Raw genomic sequence first — 17,756 nt, forward strand, 5'->3', positions numbered from 1 at the left:
CATTTTCATCTTTGGCCACCAAAATTGATGCCTGGCGAGGTGGAGCGTTTTTAGGAATCCAAAGTGGCCTCCTAATTCTGCCTCATGGCTTTGCTGTAGAACTTCCAGCCTCAACCTCGCGGGGATGTAGAGTTTGGACCCCTTCCAGGCTAATTCATTTTCCATCGTTAGGGTATCCTGGTTATTGTTGAGCCACTAGTCTGTTGGGAGCGCCAATTTCATAGCTATCATCAGCTTATCCTGGCTTCGGTTAGTGACTTGGGCTGCCTTTTGATGGGAGGAAGAAATGATGAGGTGAACAACTTCTCCCTTCTTACTGTTGTCCAATTAGCGTTCCATCTACCTGCTCAACCCGATTGGGACAGGTTAAAGGTCTTGTGGGTATACCCAGTTGCTTTACAATCGACATGCTGATAAAGCATTGAGGGCAACCAGTGTCCACAACTGCTTCAACTTCCACTTCCACTCCCGTCTCGGGTACTTGGAGGTTGGCTTGGAAGGCGAAGGAGTGGATGGTGCACTCACCATTGGGTCATCTTTGGCATTTTCCTCCTCCGAGGCCTCCCCATTGGTAGGACTCTTCATCACCTTAGGCTGGGGATCCTCTTCCAGAGGTTGTTTGCCCTTTTCCTCCTCCAAGGCCTCCCCCTTGGTAGGACTTTTCATCACCTTAGGTTGGGGATCCTCTTCCAGAGGTTGTTGGCCCAGATGACTCTTTTCTGGTGGCATCTGGGGCCTTCTCTTTATTGCCGTGGCGGTTGGTGTGCACATTCGTGGCATTGGAGCTGGAGCCCAGCACTTTGACACTCTGTGACCAAGTTGACAGCAACGGTGGCATTTTATTGGGCCCCACGAGGGAAGGAATCTAATTACATCTCTAAACTTAGGAACCACCTCATCACATTGTTCTGCTATCCATCCTGCAGTTTCCCCCTCATTCATCCCTTCTTCCATTGTCGAGAACTTCTCTGTTGGAAGGTGGAGTGAGAACCTGTTGGGGCATTGCAGGTGAGACTGGAACCGGTGGAGAGGTCAATCCCTGGTTTGGCCACTGCCCAGTTATCTGCCATGGTGCCATTTGCTGAGTGAGGGCAGGTGCCCACTGGCATCCCTTCCATCCATGACCTGGGGTTAAGACCCATCCCAGGGTTGCCTGATTCACAGGTTGTAGTTCAACCAACGATGGCTGGCTAGGGGAGGTTATGTGCCAAGACCCCCTCTGCTGGCTTGGAGGATTTTCCCATGTAGATGGCCAAGCAGGTGCCCACTGGCATCTATTCCATCCATGACCTGGGAAGAAAGCCCAATTTGGTGATGCTTGATTCACAAGCTGCAGCCCAATTTCCAGTGGCTGGCTAGTGAAAGATGCTGGCCAAATCCCTTCTTGCGGGCTAGATTGAATTTCCCATTTTAATAGGGAATCTGTCTTCAACTCAGTTGCAGGGTAATGGGTCATTCCATTTATCACTGTTTGGAAGGAGAAATTATCTCCACTCCAGTCCCCCAGTCCATTGCAGCTTTTACTAGTGTAGGGGGGGGGGGGGAGAGAAAGATTGACTCACATTTGACTGAAGAAGTTGGTCTGGGATTCCAAACATCTTGTCGCTTCCAGCCGTGTGCAGAATCTTTCCCCCACTGCATTTCTCCAGATGCTATAAATCTTCAAACAGAAACTCCTTCGCACTTTGAGGCTTTGCAAATTAGCTTCAAACAGAAATTCCTTTGCACCCTGAAGTTTTGCAGGGAAGTGTCTTATCCAGCTCATTTTCTTCGCTGATATTTTCCGCTGACCAGGTCAGTCAGCGTTGGGAAATCAGCACTCCTCGCCAGCCCTCGTGCGGAGGTTTTGCTGGTGATTTATTTTAAAGAGAGATTTGGGATAATGTCAGCCTTCCAAATATCATGCAGAATTAAATCAAGAGTCCAAGGCAGAGCTATCCTTAAAGTTCCAATTTAATAAATCAGACATGTTGGCAACAAACTGTGGAATCTCAAATCTAAAAGCTTGCTGGGATTCCACCTAGTTGAAAGTTCATGATCTTATCCCCACACCCATAAATCCATCATGTGGTCCAATCTTCTTCGGCTGGCATTTCCACCCATCTAGTTCCGGTCAGATGCAGAGGTGCAGAGACAAAAGATGACCTTGATTTCTAGAAAGGAATGACAACAACACATTCCACAATTCTAATCCTTTCTATTCCACCTCCCAATTACTACACTAATGAAACAGTATAATGAAATAATAGAGAGTGTGGCAGGCCAAAGATCTTAAAAAGGAATATGACTGCAGGCCTGACAACGTGTGGACAAAAAGGTTAGCCATCACTGGTGTATAACATACAGTATGTCACTAGGAAAAAAAACCTGGCCATTTTTCTTCATGAATGATAATTCCCCATGATTTATCAGGAAAAGAGTCATGCCTTCTAGAACAGGAAAATGAGAACTTTATGCTGTATTGCACCCTAGGTTATATATGTCAGCATTATCTCCATGAATTGGCAACAGCTCTCCAGAACCACACACCACAATCTTTTTCAGTCCTCTCTGGAAAGCCAAGGTTTAAATGTAGCTCCCTTCTCTGTGCAAAACAGAAGGCTTACCAATATCCATCTTGGAAACATTAGTGAGCATTTTGTAAACAGCCGTTTATGTGGAATGTCTTTTGCAGTGGGAAAGGGGAAACATTGATACAGTTGTGGTTGCACGTTTGATTTAAAGAAATATAAACAGAAAATGCACAAAAAAGATGATTCTTTTTTCAATAAGTAAATGGAGACCCAGACATAATATCTTTCCACCAATGTCTTCCATTCTTAAGGGCTGAAACTGAAGAAAAATACTCAAGTCCTTAACTGGTTGTGAATCATCTGACAGGGGGGAAAAAGATGCTTAGTCCAGAATGACTTTAGTCCTAGTCATTCAAAAGAGAAATCAAGAGATTGCTAGCTATTTTAAGCGACATTTTCAAAAGAAAACTATTACCTAATACATTTTATTTTATTAATTAAATTTATATACCACCCATCTCCCCAATAAGGTGACTGTAGGTGACTTGCAAATCTTAAAAAAGTTAATGGAAAAACAGTTAAAATTTTAAACCCTGCAAATTAAAAACTTAAAACTGTGAAAAAAAACAGGAACCAAGGGATGGATGGTACAAAGATGAGGTCTTCCTACCTCATCAACCACCTCCGGTGGTGAGTGCGCACCTCGTGGCTCCAAGCCAATTGGCAAATCTAAATTTTAATATTTTCGGGGGGGGGGGGAGAACGACGAGAGCAGTGGTGGAGTATTCCATAGGATCATGCTGTGCATATTAACACAATATTCTCTTTCTTTTACCATGCAGTGTTATTTCATCTAGTTTGCATCCTGTCTATGAGTATATGATTTTTTTTCTGAATACATGACAGACAGTTTCTGAGCCCCAGCAACAATCTTGCACTAAAAGGAAGGGCTCTCCTAGGATTAAAGATTTAGGAGAACATGCATTTTTCCTTAACTTTGTAGTGCATGCATTTATCAGAAATCCTGCTATTTTTAAAATCAAGTGTTTTTAATAGTATTACTACAACACACCAGGAGATTAGATAACAACACTGGATTATTTTACAAGGTTTTATGTACCATTCTTTCTACCCCCGCCCCAGCATAATTATGTTTGGTTATCTGGCAAGGTTCATATACATCAGTCTCTTGGGCATAGTTTTGCTTTTTGCATCATTTATATAATTGCATTGCATTTGTGTCAGAAGCTGCAAGGCGCGTCTGGGTTAAAAGAATTAGCCGGTGACATCACCGTTGCCTGGGGAATGCCAGATGGGAGCTCCTTCCATGTCCTAGCAGAAGCTGGGGCGAAGGAAGGGAGCTCAACCCCAACTCATGACAGCATTTGGGTCTCAAATATGGGTTTGCTAATCTCCGTCCCAGCATCCTAACCATGCAAACCACCATGCTCCTTATTTATATATCGTATTTATTCGAGTATAACGCGCAAAATTTTCTACCAAAAAAAGAAATCAAAGTTTGGGTGCGCGTTATAAACGAGGGCTGGGGTGGGGTGGCAGTGGCGGCTGGTCCATTGAGGGCGCAGGCGAATTGTAAATTCGCACTGCGCCTTTTCCGGGCTGCAGCCGCTCACTGTACGCGAGGGCGAAGAAAAAAAACCCGTCCCCTCGTCGCGTACAGTGGGCGGCCCGAACTGGGGGTGAGAATTCTTATTATCCGCTGTATGGTCGCCGCTTCATTTCCTCGCCTCGCTCACACGTTACGGCATCAGCAATAAAATGGACGGCACAGAAGACGACCTGCTGATTTTTATCATGGCCGCATGTGTTCAACAACGTTTTTTTGTCAATTACAATGCTTGGTGTGAAACAAAATTTTATACCGATTTTTAATCGAAAATTAGGGGTGCGCGTTATACTCGAATAAATACGGTAATCTTGGTGAAATTTATGCTGCCCATCTTACTCTGCAAAGTGACTCTAGGCGACTCACAATTAAAATGTACAAAATGAAATATAGGTATCTGTATTAACTGAGACATTAAGTTTTGAGATTCTTTTAAAAAATCAATATTAAAATGAAGCATCTAAGTTAGAAACTTTAGTACCACCATAATATTTCTGCTGTTGTAGAACACATTACTGTCTATTCACAAGTGCATCAAAAGTTGTAAGTCGTTTTGCACGGCAGCAATAATTTGCTGCCAGGGAAATATTAACGTACTGTATAAAGCCAATTATTGCTAAGCCTGCTCATTCTCTTGCTAAAAATAAAAAGCAGATGTACTTCAAAATGGGCATTCATTCCTTTTTACTTCTAGATGTTTCATGGAGCAGCATTTTCTCTTCACAACCTCTCCTTACAAATATAATTTATTTATTATATCTATATGCTGCCTATCTCACTAACCAAGTGACTCTGAGCACCTTACAATTCTTGTATACCGGATTTTGCGATAAAAGAATAGATATTCGTAGAGTGCTCATTAATGCAGAAGGGGAATGGGGGCAAAGCTAACAGTTTTTGCAAAAAAACAAAATACTTTATTAAGTAATTTTGACTTCATTTCATAATTTTAAAAAATGGCTCTCATATCCTGTGTCCCAAAGGTGCTTTTTCAGGAGGCAACTGGACTTCCTGGTTTTCCTTTGAAGACGTTTTGCATCTCAGCCAAGAAGCTTCTTCAGCTCTGACTGGATGGTGGGGAATGGAAGAATGGAAATCAGAGCTGAAGCGGTTTCTTGGATGAGAAGTGAAGCATCTTCAAAGAAAAGCTAGAAAGTCCAGATGCCTCTTGAAAAAACACCTTTGGGACAACCATGACCTGGTGTTGTGCACTGCAATGCAACAAACTGAAGAGGTAGAAAGTAACCAATTTCTGCCTCTTCAGGTTTGTTTCATTGCAGTGCACAACACCCTGATTTTACTGGCTGAGACTAGTAAATTACAGTAGTTTTCTCTCTTTAGTTCTCATTGACAGGGCATCACTGTACATTATGTGGTTCCATTCAATTATCATAGATGAGCCTAATGGATCAAATGTAGTGATAGGGCAGAATTTGCTGCTTCAACTATATTTTTTAACCCATCCCTTTTGTCAAAACAACAACACCAAACTGTAAGCGGAAAATGAATGCATCAGAATAGAGCCTTTCTACTGTATTTGACTAGTAAATAAGGTGTGTTACCTTCAGTGGAAAGCTTTCCATACCAGCATGGCTTATATCTGCAAAAAACTACTCTGTTTCCTGAACTGGCACATTCTGATTTAAGAATTGAGTGGGCGTGCAAAGTGCATCTGCGTGCAAAGAAAGAGAATGACTGTCCCAGAGAAGAATTTTCAGAAGTTACAAGTCAGAGGATCAGAGGATCAGACTGAAATATGCAAAACACCGGATACCACAAAGAAAGATAAAATCAGTTTGTTTTAGAAAACACAAGAGTTCTGTCATCAGCTAAGAGCATGGGGCTGCTTCACACCATCTGTTTTGTTACTGAGTTCAGTGTTTTCTTTTTAGAAGCATATTGCCGTAGCTTGAGTCCGTTAATACAAATGTAATAGGCATTTTTAAAATTTTCAAGTATTGTATGCTTTTCACTTTCCAGTTATATGAATGCTTGCCAGAGTTTACCATGAGAATCATTCATTAAGATAGTCATTGTCCTAAAACTGCTACCCATGAACAGTACTGCTTATCAGAAAACGATTTTAGGATACCATATTTTTAATGCTAGCATCCACATATTTTGTATATTTATTAGAAGATCTTTTATATTCAGCTTAATGCGACTGCTGGCAGTTTTAACGTGAATGTAAAAACCAACATCAAGTGAACAGAAACAATACATTTAGAATGCAGATGGCTGCCCACTGTGCCAAACCCCAACGGATCTAACTTCTACATGCTGTGTTCAAACAACAAAGATTTGACTGCCTTGCAGAAGACTAATGGTATGTGGGGATGTGGGGGGGGGGGGATGTTAGGTACATCTCTGGGAGGGGATGGCAAACTTCAGTCCATGTCCCCTTGAATTTTCATAGAGATAGTTACCTTAGCATCCTTTCCCTGAGTTGAAGCCAGATAAATTCTACTTAAAGAAGTGATCCCTAAATTATCCATATTGATTATTGTTTAATAGGCATAATTTGCTTTTATGTGTGTGGATAAGATATACGACCTGTAATGATACAGATTTGATGCATGTACTATATTTCGCAAAGTACTTAAAATGAGGCACTAATCTTGCTGCGTTATCTTCACAGTTTTGTACATTGGCCTATGGCATTAATTCCCATGTGTGATAATAACTGTTGTGTTTTACCCTACTCAATTTAAATTGTTTGTTTAGAATTTTATTGGTAATATGTGTTATAACCTGTACACTGATATGGCCTATAGCAGTGATGGCGAACCTTTTTTGGCTCGCGTGCCACAAGTGGGGGGAGCGCAGGGGGGTCAAGTACGGGCGTGCCACACCCATAATGCAACGGCGACCCCCAGTGCGCATGTGCGCACAACGCGCGACCCCCCCCATTTTTACATGCTTTTTTCGCCTTGTGGCACGCATGCCATAGGTTCGCCATCACTGGCCTATAGGCTAATCAATCAACACACACACAGACACACACACAAGAGTGCTGGATCAGGTAGATCATCATTTATCCACACTGAATATGATTATGTCCCCATAACATATTAAACAGTCCTAAGCCTAATTGTCAAAACGAAATTGATGTATTTAGCATAGCCAACAAATAAGCTGTATTATAGCTTTTATTGTTCATTGTGATGATAGTTCCTACAACATGCTGAAATATAAAAATCCAACCCTATTGTTATAAATTCTCTTGTGTTCTGCATAACAAATGTACTACTGAGAGACCTAAGAGGTCACGTTGAAGTCAGTTCATTCTGGAGAAGACAGTTTGTTCTTCTTTGCATTATTTAAAGCTCTTGCTTGTTTCATCAGTGTTTTTATCTAGACACCTTGACTTCTATCATTTTTTCCTTCATTTTTCCAAATATTCTTTTCCAGGAACTTTTGGCTTTTCTTTTGCATTATGTGTTCAAAACTCTGAAGCTATAACTTCATTACTTGTACTTCCAGTGACGTCTGGCTTTATTTTATCTGGTATTAAATTATTTCTTCTACTTCTAGTCCAAGATAGTCTCTTCAGCACCATAATTCAAAGGATCAATGTTTATGTCACTCCAACTTGTTCCAACTTTCATAACCATATGTTACAATAATAACATAATGCCCTTAACAATGTCTTTGTTGTCTGTATGATGTATTTGCATTTTAATACTTTGTCTAGATTTGTCATAATCTTTCAAATAACAGATGTCTCTTTATTTCATGGCTGTACTTACCTTCCAGTGGTGGGTTCCAGCAGCGTCCACATGGACGTGTGCAGCGCGCACATGGGTCTTAGCACCTCCGTGATGCTACAGCTGCTCAGCGAAGCATCGCGCAGGTGCTGTATGCACCATGCGCGGAAGCGCCAAACACTTAAAAGATCGGTAAGGAACTTGGGCGGCGGGTGGGCCCTCTGGAGCACCGTACCGGAACAGTATCTGGTACTCTGGGCAGGCTCCGGTATGCCCATACCGGGGTGTACCGCCTGCAACCCACCACTGTTACCTTCCTTGTGAATGTTTGAGCCTAGGAAGATAAAAGTTTGTTTTTACGTCAAATTCTTAAGCTGTTTGTCTTAGGTTGGCATTATTTGGTGATCTAATTTTTTTTTCAACATTGAGTAGCAGACTGCTTTTTTCTTTTAGCCAGAAATTTTTATTTTCAACCATCAGAATATTTTCAGCATATTTGAAGTTGCTGATGCTTCTCCTAGCAATGTTATTTTAAGGCTTTATTTCTTCTGGTTAATTCATTTTCTACTTCTTATTTATTTATTTAGCTTACAGTATGATGAAAACCTGACAGAGGAGAAGTAAACATATACATACAATCCATGTAATTACAGTATATACAAAACTTCCTCAAGGGTACGGCAATGGCTTCATAACCGGATGTCCAATTCAGCTATCTAGGCTATTGCCTTTGGCATTGCTTTGTGCAAGTCTTCTAGGAACCAGGGAATGCATGTCATGAGTAGTCTTGCACAATATATTTAATAGGCCAAAAAAAGGCACCTTGGATCATTCCTCTCTCCATGCATGCTGAAGGTTAAATTTGGTACACGAATAGCTGTTTTCCATGCTGCCGTACGGGATTTCAATCTTGTGATGCACTGTTGTTAGAAATGTCCGTCTGGGTTCAGTTCCAAGTGGGGAAAAAGTCACTGTATTCATGGAAGGTGCTTGGAAAGAAGGTTGATTGATGATGGACATGATTTGAGGTCCTGAGGGGAAAGGGCAGAGATGCTGAGAGTGTCTGGATTTTATGCCCTCTCTAGGTTTTTGAATTTGAGCTTGTATTCTGATTGGTTGTCAGACTCCCATGGGACCATGCAGGGGCAACTCTAAACTGTCCTGAGTCCCAGGCTTGGTTGAGCCTTTGCTGGATGATGATGTAATGAAAGGGCTTTGGGCAATTCCTACTATAGCTCTGCCTGAAGGAGGTAGACCTTTGTTATGTAGAATGTACTGGTTCAGGCCTTAATGGTCCATTGGCAAAGGTGGTGGTGGTGGGGATGAGTTTCTGCCTCCCTTTTAGGCGAAATACTCTGCCCTTTTAATATTTCCTAAAATATCTCATTTGTCTAGGAGAGGGGTGGGTGCTCTTCCTACAGCACCATGCATTGCCCTGGTGAACAGGGTGGGCCTTACTCAGCATCTTTGACCGTAGCTTAATTAAAGTTTGCTGTCTTCTAATGTGGGGCGGTATGATATTGCTAAATACTGGTAACCACCTGAGTACCAGAGATAATATGCATTGTCTGGCAGAGTTGGACATCGACCATTTAGGTGTGGGTGCTGTTAAGTCACACACCGCCCCAATATTCAGCTGGGGAATAAACCAAAGCCAAGGCTGTTGTTCTTAGGGTGTTGGCATCATCACCCCAGGATGTTACAGCCAGTTTGTTCAGTAAATTCAATTAATAGACTCTTGCGCAAAGCATTTCTGAAGCTACCTAAGCTCCTTGGACAGTGCTAAATGAGTGACCATGATGAGTTGCAGCTGTACTGCCCTTTTGGGCCTCACAGCCGTGACAAACAAAAGTGCTTAAATCAAATGTTCTAACGAAAGTGCAAGACATCCATATTTTCCCCACATATTGTAGCAAAGGATGGCCTGGAGGTTGTATATCTCTTCTCCTGGAAGCCTCTGGGTTGGTACATCCCGTCTGGCCTTCCTGCCCTCATATAGCTCCTGGTTAGTTACTATGGCTACCACCTCTCTTATAGGAGGTGGTCCTTTTCCTAGTACTCTCCTCCATAGTCAGTAATAGGCCTCCACAGCCTACCTGCCTTATGGGCAAATAGAAATGTCAAGTTCTGGAGGGTTAATGAAAATAGCCAAACAGAGAAATGATTTGCAAATGCAGTTTATCTTCTTCCTCCGGCACGAACTGACCAACAAAGCACTAAGGCAATGAATAAATTGTCAGAGCTGCCACCCGGTGCTCCCCACCACCTTTTATAGCTACATTGGTAATTAAGATAAGCTACACCCCCACGTGTACTCACACCCATCACCTCGTGTCCCAGAGCAAAAACCACCCGGCAATTAATCATGGATTATTGTCAGTTATCAAGAGCTTTGTAGATGTCTCAGCTGGACTGCTTGTGGAAGAGGAACTTTACATCTGGTAAGCACAAGATCTGGCAGCTGGCCCAGTTTTCTCCCCTGAATGGCAGCTCCGGGCCTCTGGGCTGGCTGGAGCTGACAAGAAAGAGCCAATATTGAAATTTAAAAAAAAATGATTAGAAATAATAGAGAGAGTTGAGAGGAGATTGGAAAATATTGAAAATATAAATTGTAGTGTGGTAAAACCTGATGGAAAAATGGAAGATATTCAGCAAATGGAAAAAGTGGAGGTTAGAGTTCTAAAAAACCAAGGGAAAAATGAACAAAGAGGCAAGATAATTGTGGATATTGACAGTGAACTGGGTGTGGAGATGGAAAGAGTGGAACATGGAAAGGGAAGATAGCTGGAAAGGCGCTCTACTCCAAATTTCAAGAAGAAAAAATAGAAGAATTGATGGACTTAAGAAAATAAACTTTGACAAAAGCACTACTGATAACCAAAGATAAGCTGATTAAAGAAGCTGATGGAAAGTCTCGAGATTTTACAAGATATGTAACAAGCAACAAGTTGCAAAGAGAAGTCCACACAAATTTGATTAAGGAAATAACCAGAAGACTTAATTCCACAAATGGCAAAATAAATAGGATTACACTATTACTGGAAAGACCCTGGTTGAGATATGAAAACTAATAACAAAACACCAGTTAAAGTTAGTTAAAATTAGAGCATTATGTAAAAATTAAGTGATAGTGGATAAAGTTAGATAAATAATTGATAATGATAACAATGTATACATATGTATTGGTTTGGTAAGAGGAAATTTGGTAAAAATTGTAAATGGTGAAAAAAGGGGAAAAAGTAAGATAAACTTAGTCAAACTATGATATGATAATAATGTAATATTTGTATGATAAAAGGGAAATTGGATATAAATTGTAAATAGTGATTAAGAAAAGAGGTGCAAAATTTTGTTATCAAACATAAATCATTTTTATTTTGAATGTGTTATAAAGATATGTTGTTGGATGATATTGAAAATAGATAATGGAATGCCATTATGTAGTTTTGTCTTAAACTTTGGAATATTTGTTATAAAGGGACGTTAAAACAACTATAGTCATATGAAGGATGAGGTATGATGATAGTAATATATATAAATATATCTGATGTAAAATATATAATTCGATATGAATCATAGATGATGACAGTGGAAGGGATGCACGAAAGTTTTTTGTAACCAATTGACGCACTTTTTACAATCTGTAATGGAATATGTTTTCATAATGTTTGTTGTGTCTTGTTTGTTTGTGTTTATTTAAAAATAAAAATAAAAATTAAAAAAAGAAAGAGCCAATATGTCAATAGAAAAGCTTAGTTCTGCAGGAATATTAATGTACATTCCAATAATAATCATGTAAGGGTATTTATAATACAGACTTTTTGAAAAGCAGCAGGTGCACTGCCAGCATTCAGTTATTACTCAATATTTGAATATTTCTAGACATTTTTCTAGACAAAATTCTAGACAAAATGGCTAAGGGGCTGAGCTTGTTTATCAGAAAGGCTGACAATTCGGCAGTTTGAATCCCTAGTGCCACGTAAAGGAGTGAGCTCCCGTTACTTGTCCCAGCTTCTGCCAACCTAGCAGTTCCAAAGCATGTAAAAATGCAAGTAGAAAAAATAGGGACCACCTTTGGTGGGAAGGTAACAGCGTTCCGTGCGTCTTCAGCGTTTAGTCATGCCGGCCACATGACCACGGAGAACGTCTTCGGACAGCGCTGGCTCTTCAGCTTTGAAACAGAGATGAGCACTGCCCCCTAGAGTCAGAAATGACTAGCACATTTTTGATCAATAATTGCAGAGTAAAAGGAAAACTCTCAATTCCATTGCAAGAATATTTCATTTTATTGGGGTTTTCTTAGAATTGTTTCTTGCTTATCTATCAGGAAAGTATTTGCTGTAATTCATGTTCAAAATGCTGGTTCAAATATATGCAATGTAAATCATTTTCATCCGTATGGATTTGAATCTGGCACAATTTAAATCACTCCCATTGTACTCTATTTAAAAACCAACACCTATATAATTTGCCTGGATTCTTTACTGTATTGTATAGTAAACTTGGAGTGACTTAGTTATTAAATATTATAATGTAATATTCATGACTTTTAAATATCTATTATAATTATGTTGTGCCTTTATTGTTTTTCAATTTATTTCAAAAGGTCCTTTGACCTTTGGTTTATTAAACCTGATTCTCTCTTGAGGAACTTTTGTTTGTGTGTCATGCATAACTGATTACTATTAAAAGCAGCCCTTCAAGTATACTGATTGAATCCTGCCAATGTCTACTTGTAGTCCAGAAGAGGATGTATTGATTCAGTTTTAATTGCTCCCATCCTTCAGTTTCATTTCCCTCCAATGGTGCCTGAACATTTGGCATTCTTTCTCAGTGTGCTTCAAATACAGTACACAATTGCTTGTCATAAGTACGTCACATTTCGGCATTTTTTTTCTGGGTTCAAATGCAGTTTCGCAATGGCTCAGACACAAAAATAAAGAACAAATAGTTGCAAGATGCTGCATAAGACCTGTAAAACCATATCTTTAAGTATCCATGCATTTGACTGCCAAACTCTCCCAAGATTTTTCATTTTATTTCATTTACTTTTGTTAGAAATCAATGATTGTAGGATATTACCTTCATTTTTGTTATAAGCAACTAAATAGTATCTCACAATATAATTTTTATTTGAATACAAATAATAAAATCATATAGAGTGAGTCTTCAACGTAGGATCATAGTGGAGCCCAAAATATCTGTTACTAAGTATGTAGTAATGTGTATTAGATGTCTATTTGTATGCCTGTGATGACTTTTAAAAGAATATATTTTAAAAGAAATCTCATGGATGAATGTATATATTGGTTAATATGTGCCTATATAGTGACTTGGCATCAGGGTAGTCCTGGCCTATTTTTGAAAGTGAGGAAAATGTGTTCAGATTTCAAATGTAAGTGTTCTTTGTTTCCCACAGAGAGGCCCAAATACAGTGTTGGACCATCTAAAAGAAATGGAGGGCCAGAGTCTTCCTTGTCCACCTGTTTCCTTAGAAGACCCGCCAGTTCAGCTCTCCTGCCTTCAGGCCATCCCAGCAGCATCAGATCTCTTGCTGAGTCCCATGATTCTCCAGCCAGAACAAGCACTTGCTCAAACTGTGTATTTAAAGGCGCTAACTATTCCTTTCTACCAGCCTGTTCAATCAAACCATAAACTTTCCAGAGTTCAGACAAATATCAACATAGACAATAGCAATGTACCTTTAATCCTCAACCCACTTCTGCATTTGAAAGGGACAGATCAACTTCAGGCAATCATTCAGAAGCAACCCAGTACAATAAACATGGTTAGTCATTTTTCACTTTTGCCACAAAGTTCTTCTCCATGTGCACCAACTGGAAGTCCAGGGAAGGCTAAAAGTTCTGGGAAGTACCTGTGTAAACATTGTGGGCGTGACTGTCTGAAGCCAAGTGTCCTTGAGAAACATATGCGATCACATACAGGTGAGAGGCCTTTTCCATGTACAACATGTGGCATTGCGTTTAAAACTCAAAGCAATCTGTATAAACACAGGAGAACTCAGACCCATGTCAATAATGCCAGGGTGCCTTCAGAATCTGATAGCAGTAGTCTGCTAGAAGAGAATGAGAAGCTGGCTGAGATAGTTGCATCCTCCCAGACCATAGAATCTCATGATAAAAATGATGTCCACCCAAGTGCAAGGACTAGATCTGCTGCTTCGGAGACCAGTGAGAAAAATATTCTTTCTACTTCGTTATCGGAAACGCTCCTTGTTTCGGAAAGTCAGAGGATGAAAACGGGTAACTCCTGTCATGGAGAAGTAAATCAGAATGTCTTTGAGAAAGAGATTGCCAGAGATGCCACAGATCTACCTCAGAGAAAAAAGATCCAGGATCAAAGGTCTCCAACAGGAAGCAAACATAGTCAGCTACAGAGACAGCAAGCTCTGTATTCAGAGAAGCTGTGGAGCAGCAGATCTGTGGACATCAAGCTAAAAAAGTGTGAGAGCACTGACTCGGGGTATTTGTCACGCTCTGATAGTGTGGAACATCAGACACCCTCGCCTGGCTTCCTGCACAGCCTTTGTGAACATAGCACAGAGTCAGAAGATGAAGCAGCTGTCACCAATAAATGCGTGAGTTACAGTTTCTCAAAAGTAGATTCAACTGACAAAGCAATAGGAGCCATAACCCTGGAGACAAAAAGGTTGGAAGAGCATATCTCAAGGCTAATATCTCATAATAAAGCAGTTGTGGATGACACCCAGTTGGACAGTGTTAGGCCCCGGAAAACAGTTCTATCCAAACAAGGAAGCATTGACTTGCCAATGCCTTACATGTACAAAGACTCGTTCCATTTTGATATACGGCCTCTGGACACCAGCAAGAAAAAGAATATTTCTCTGCGCTCAGCCAAGTCTATCTTCACTCCTGCGGAAAAAACGAAGCCATTGTTTTTTCACTCAGTCCCCACTCAATTCTCAACAACAATTGACTGTGTGCCTGTTACAAGAAGTAACTCTCTGCCTTTTATTGAGAGTACAAAGAAGACGCAGGACCAAGCAGAGAGTTCAAAATTGTCTTCTTTCTCCAGAGTATCCCCAGATGTGGGTTTTTCTGGCTTGTTGCATAGCAGCAATTTAGACACAAATATGACAAATGTTCTTAACAGCCACCCCCGGGCACTTGTTAGACAGGTGGCAGTAGATGATGTGCCATTAAATTATATGACTGAATCTTCGCTCTCTTTAGAGGAGAAAAAAGGTAAACAGAAATCTGAAGCTGGGGTGGAAGGAGTGAAGAGCAAGAATAAGAAACCCAGTCAGAGAAAGTTAAAAATGTTTTCTCAGGAAAAATGGCAGGTTTATGGGGATGAGACGTTTAAGAAAATTTATCAGAAGGCGAAAAGCAGACAATTAACCAAAAAACAAAAAGGTAATTTAACAAATATTGCAGACATTTATTCAGATACCAAGGAAACTGCCTGTGGGAAGGAAGTTACATTATCGAGAGAAGGACGAAGCTCTGAAACTGGAAACATAATTTCACCACTAGTAGATGTTACTGCAAAAGCAAATCCAGACACTTTGGGAAGCCATTCCAAAGCTAGCCCTGTTGGTCACCCTACTTTTTCTCAGGAGAATTCGGGGCGATTGGCAGAATTAAGAGAAACATCGGGTTCAGTTGGTGATTGTGGACAACACAGCATAGCAAATGAAACGTCATCTGTTGAACATCGATGCAGAGGCGTGCGTGTTTCAAAACACAGCCAGAGTGGCAATAGTAAAGCTTTGCCTTTAAGCAAAGGTTGTGAATTGAAAGTCCAACTGAAGCAAACTCAGCTGAACCCTGCTACTCGGCATGATCATGACTTAGAAGACGCACATGGACAGATTACTGAAGGTGTACAAAAATATGAGGACAACACAGTTAACAGAAAAGGATGCAGGGGGAAAGAAACTGCCCACCTTGGACACACAGCTTTATCAGCACCACAGTGCAACACCAGTGAGTTGGTGTGTGAATCTCAGAAGTTACCCTCAGAAAGAAAAAAGCCTAAGGTGGATAAACTGAAAAACATAACAGTTAAAAATAGTAGTTCAACCGAGTTGGTTGTGAAACTGATAGACCGTTACAATCTTAACATAGTTGCTGCAGAATCTGCAAAGGACTCAGGTAAGGGGAAAAAATGGACAGTAATGGTAGGAACACCTGCTTCAGGTAGTAGTATGGAATGTGAGGAAGGAATCCAACATTCTCTAACAGTATCTAATGATAGGGATTGTATTGTAAGTCTAACAGATACAACAAATATCTCTGCGACATCATTTCCTGAACAATTCAAGACCGATGTTACAGAGGAATACACAAGTAATTTGTTTGCAATAAAAAAATTCACATCTCCCATAACAGCAGCAACAGAAGAATTATCGAACTGTAAAGACTCAGCACCAACCCACACTCAGCATGAGGTAAGAAATCAAGTGATTTCTCATCTAAAGAAAAATGATTTTCTTCCAAAGTACATCTTAAAATATTCACAAGAAGGAAACAAGATAGGTGTGCCATTGTTTCTTACAAGAGAACCCGAAAATATACCGTATGCTTCATTGCCAAGCAACTCAACCATTTCCCCATATCCTGCCTGTAACAATAAACTACTTGATAGTAATTCCATTGATGTAACTGTGTGCCCTTTGCAATTGGATCTGAGTCATCCAGCCAGAAGAAAAGAGCTAAAATGGGACATGCATACAACATGGACACCTTTGGTAGCTCCTGTACCAACTCTCCTTGAAGCAACAACAATTACAACCACGGTAGATCAAAAATCTCATCTTCGAAGTGCAAGTAGGAAAGTTAAAGATACATGTAAAGCAGACAATAGAGACAACTTAGATGAACAGAGATTGATAACGAAAGAGGATGAATGTATAGTTGCTTGCACATCACACATTCCTGGGAGGAAAGTATGCTTTACCACAATTTATACAGGAGGGCTTTTCTTATCATCAGACATGACTGGGCAAAATTCAGCCTTAAAGTTATTACAATCAGCGAAGAGTTCAGTAATTTCACTTTCTTCATTGGTGGAAAGGGCAGTTTTGTGTGAAAGTAGCGAGAAGGAAGTCAAGGCATGGCAACTGGAAACTAACCCTTTGCCAGGATTTGAAGACTTGCCCACCTGTTCAGTTAGCAGTCCGAAATGTCTTTGCCATTCTTCCAATAGGCTTTATTGTCATGTGCTGTGTACTCAACCAAAGGAGATTTGCTCCCAGCCCCAATTAAGCATAGAATCTCATGCGGGAAACTTACAAATCCCAAGCCTGAATCTATCCTTCCCAACTCTAAACGCGGAGCCTCAGCTGACTTGGTGTTGCTTGTCAAGAAGCCTCCCGCTTCCTATTGAGCAAAAGGAAATGAAAGATTCTGCATATTCTTCTTTGTATATGAATGAAAACTTCATTTCAAAATGTGGTCAGTCCATCTGCAAAATGAAAAGCCATGGGAAGGCTGCTAGGGAAGGCTGGAGAATTGGAAAACCTCAAACACTGTTCTCTTCTCCACAAAGGCAGGAAATAGAGAAGGTAATGGCTTTATGCTTTTCCTATTCCTAGATAGAGGAATGCTGTTGATTTAGCTTTACAATAAAATGGGAATAGTTGTTAAGAGGTGTTATACAACCTTATTAGTAATAGATTTGAAGATTGTGGATTCAGTGTGATGATTATTGGTTGAACCATTAGGTTAGAATAAAGCTTGCTTGGAATTTTGAGAATATGTTGCCATGAAGGTTATATATTTATCATCATGATCCTGATCATCTTAAATGTATTAGCCACCCAAGTCTAATTTTCCAGAAGGGAGATTAGTGAGGCTGTCACTGATTTTATGTAACTCAGAAACACTCTGAACTGTCTGTGGTTAGAGAAATTAGTCCCCTGCC

General features: G+C 40.4%; 1 protein-coding gene across 8 annotated transcripts in view; it reads left to right on the forward strand.

Annotated features, from left to right (window-relative positions):
• ZNF831 (zinc finger protein 831) overlaps window positions 1–17,756 on the forward strand; it is a 73,168-nt gene that overhangs the window by 46,208 nt on the left and 9,204 nt on the right. For 7 of the 8 annotated variants that reach the window (XM_081948367.1, XM_081948372.1, XM_081948368.1 and 4 more), the window contains one exon: window positions 13,267–17,397. In XM_081948367.1, coding sequence (XP_081804493.1) covers window positions 13,267–17,397 — 4,131 coding nt within the window. Of the gene's footprint in view, window positions 1–13,247; window positions 17,398–17,756 lie in introns of all 8 variants that reach the window. The other variant, XM_081948366.1, reaches the window with a different exon arrangement.

The sequence above is a fragment of the Natrix helvetica genome (assembly GCF_964273705.1).
Source record: "Natrix helvetica genome assembly, chromosome: 3".
Lineage (NCBI taxonomy): Eukaryota > Metazoa > Chordata > Lepidosauria > Squamata > Natricidae > Natrix > Natrix helvetica.